Source organism: Ylistrum balloti, unplaced genomic scaffold (genome assembly GCF_031769215.1).
Source record: "Ylistrum balloti isolate Yb309-2 unplaced genomic scaffold, AGI_CSIRO_Ybal_v1 Utg370540, whole genome shotgun sequence".
Taxonomy (NCBI): Eukaryota; Metazoa; Mollusca; class Bivalvia; order Pectinida; family Pectinidae; genus Ylistrum; species Ylistrum balloti.
Window position 1 is genome coordinate 39689 of NW_026782343.1, and position 1467 is coordinate 41155.

Genomic DNA, 1467 nt, shown 5'->3' on the forward strand with positions numbered 1-1467 from the left:
AGAATGCCAAAGCCACCATTAAAAGCGTTTACGATCACATCGTGGAAATAATTGAGGAAGAAATCGAATCACTGAAGTCCGTTATCACTGATCTTGAGAAAACCAAGATAACAGTGTTCGACCCTGTTCATGGAGAAGTTCAAACTGACACCTACCTGATTGTTCCCATGAAATCTCTGAAGTCTCTTCCCGGCATCAACGTCATCCAACGCCTCAACACAATTCGGTCGTACATTCCAGACACCAGTGAATGGGGATCCATCTCTGATTATGTGCCATCCTCTGATGTCAGCACCTGGATTCCACCTTTCGACGGTAATAAAGATTTGTCATCGGATATTACAGCCATTTTCATCGTGTTGGCTCGAACCACTCTAAAAGCTGAAATGTTTTTTTGAATTTGCAGTGTTTTCTTTCTTATTTGCTTGTTCATCTTATTTTACAGCAATTGTTGTAATTTCTTTTTAGCTCATGCAACTGTAGATGGCAACATTTTCACAACCTTTGACGGGAAGATATACCAGTTCAATGGTCGATGCAGCTACGTACTTGCTGGTGACTATATGGATGGTAACTTCTCTGTCATTCTCGACTATATGGGCAAACAGAAAAGAAGGATGATCATCAGCACCACTCAACACACTGTCCAGCTCCTGCCAAAGAACAAAGTGAGTATGTCTGAGAGAACACTATCAACAACTATCTTTGTTAACGTTCATCGTAGTATTGGAATCGTTCTGTTAGATTACGTCTGATAACCAATACAAAAAGTTATCATTAAGTGAAACCGTTTCTTTCGTATCAAGTCTGTGGAATAAATATGACTTTCGGTTGATAATACTATGATACACGAATTCGCTTTACAGTTGAGAGTTGACGGAGCCATTGTTGAAATGCCATACCACGCCCAAGATATATCCGTCATCAATGAGGGTGATGACGTCACAGTGAGTGGGCGTGGCTTCGCTATTCATCATAACTTGCCCAATGATAAGTACGAGATTGGACTGAGTGGTTGGTACTACGGAAAGACTGGTGGTTTACTGGGAACTTACGACAATGAACGTCATAACGACATGATGATGTCATCACGACAACTCACCAGTGACATCACCTCTTTCGTGGATACCTGGGAGGTCAAGGACAGATGCCGTTAAAATGGTTGGACATTAAGAATCAACTTAAGAACTAATCAGTGATTATGAACGAAATTTAAGAATTTTGTATTGGTTTTTTGAAATGTTTAACTTGAATAAAATTAAATAGCATGTGATATTTTGGTTGCATTTTGTCTGTGAAAAAGTAAGGCCATTAACTTAGAAGGTATGCTTGTTGCAGTAATTCTCGAATTCTCAAGAATACCTTTGTTTGACAAAGTCTATCATAGTAATAGAATGTAATCAATCAAAATATTTATGTTAGCATCACTGTCATTCAATATACAGCTTTCAAAATAGCCGTCGACTA

General features: G+C 38.9%; 1 protein-coding gene across 1 annotated transcript; it reads left to right on the top strand.

Annotated features, from left to right (window-relative positions):
• The first annotated feature begins 507 nt into the window (after positions 1-507).
• On the top strand, positions 508-1201 carry LOC132556008 (zonadhesin-like). Its single transcript, XM_060220399.1, has 2 exons — positions 508-668; positions 867-1201. The coding sequence occupies exons 1-2, from the start codon at positions 564-566 to the stop codon at positions 1155-1157; spliced, it is 396 nt and encodes a 131-aa protein (XP_060076382.1). The 5' UTR covers positions 508-563; the 3' UTR covers positions 1158-1201.
• The last annotated feature ends 266 nt before the right edge of the window (positions 1202-1467 follow it).

What these genes read in the sequence shown, in the direction of transcription:
- LOC132556008 (XM_060220399.1), top strand. Translation starts at nt 564, where the DNA reads ATGGATGGTAACTTCTCTGTCATTCTCGACTATATGGGCAAACAGAAA. An exon ending in AGCTCCTGCCAAAGAACAAA is followed by an intron (nt 669 to 866) that starts GTGAGTATGTCT and finishes TTCGCTTTACAG; the next exon opens with TTGAGAGTTGACGGAGCCAT.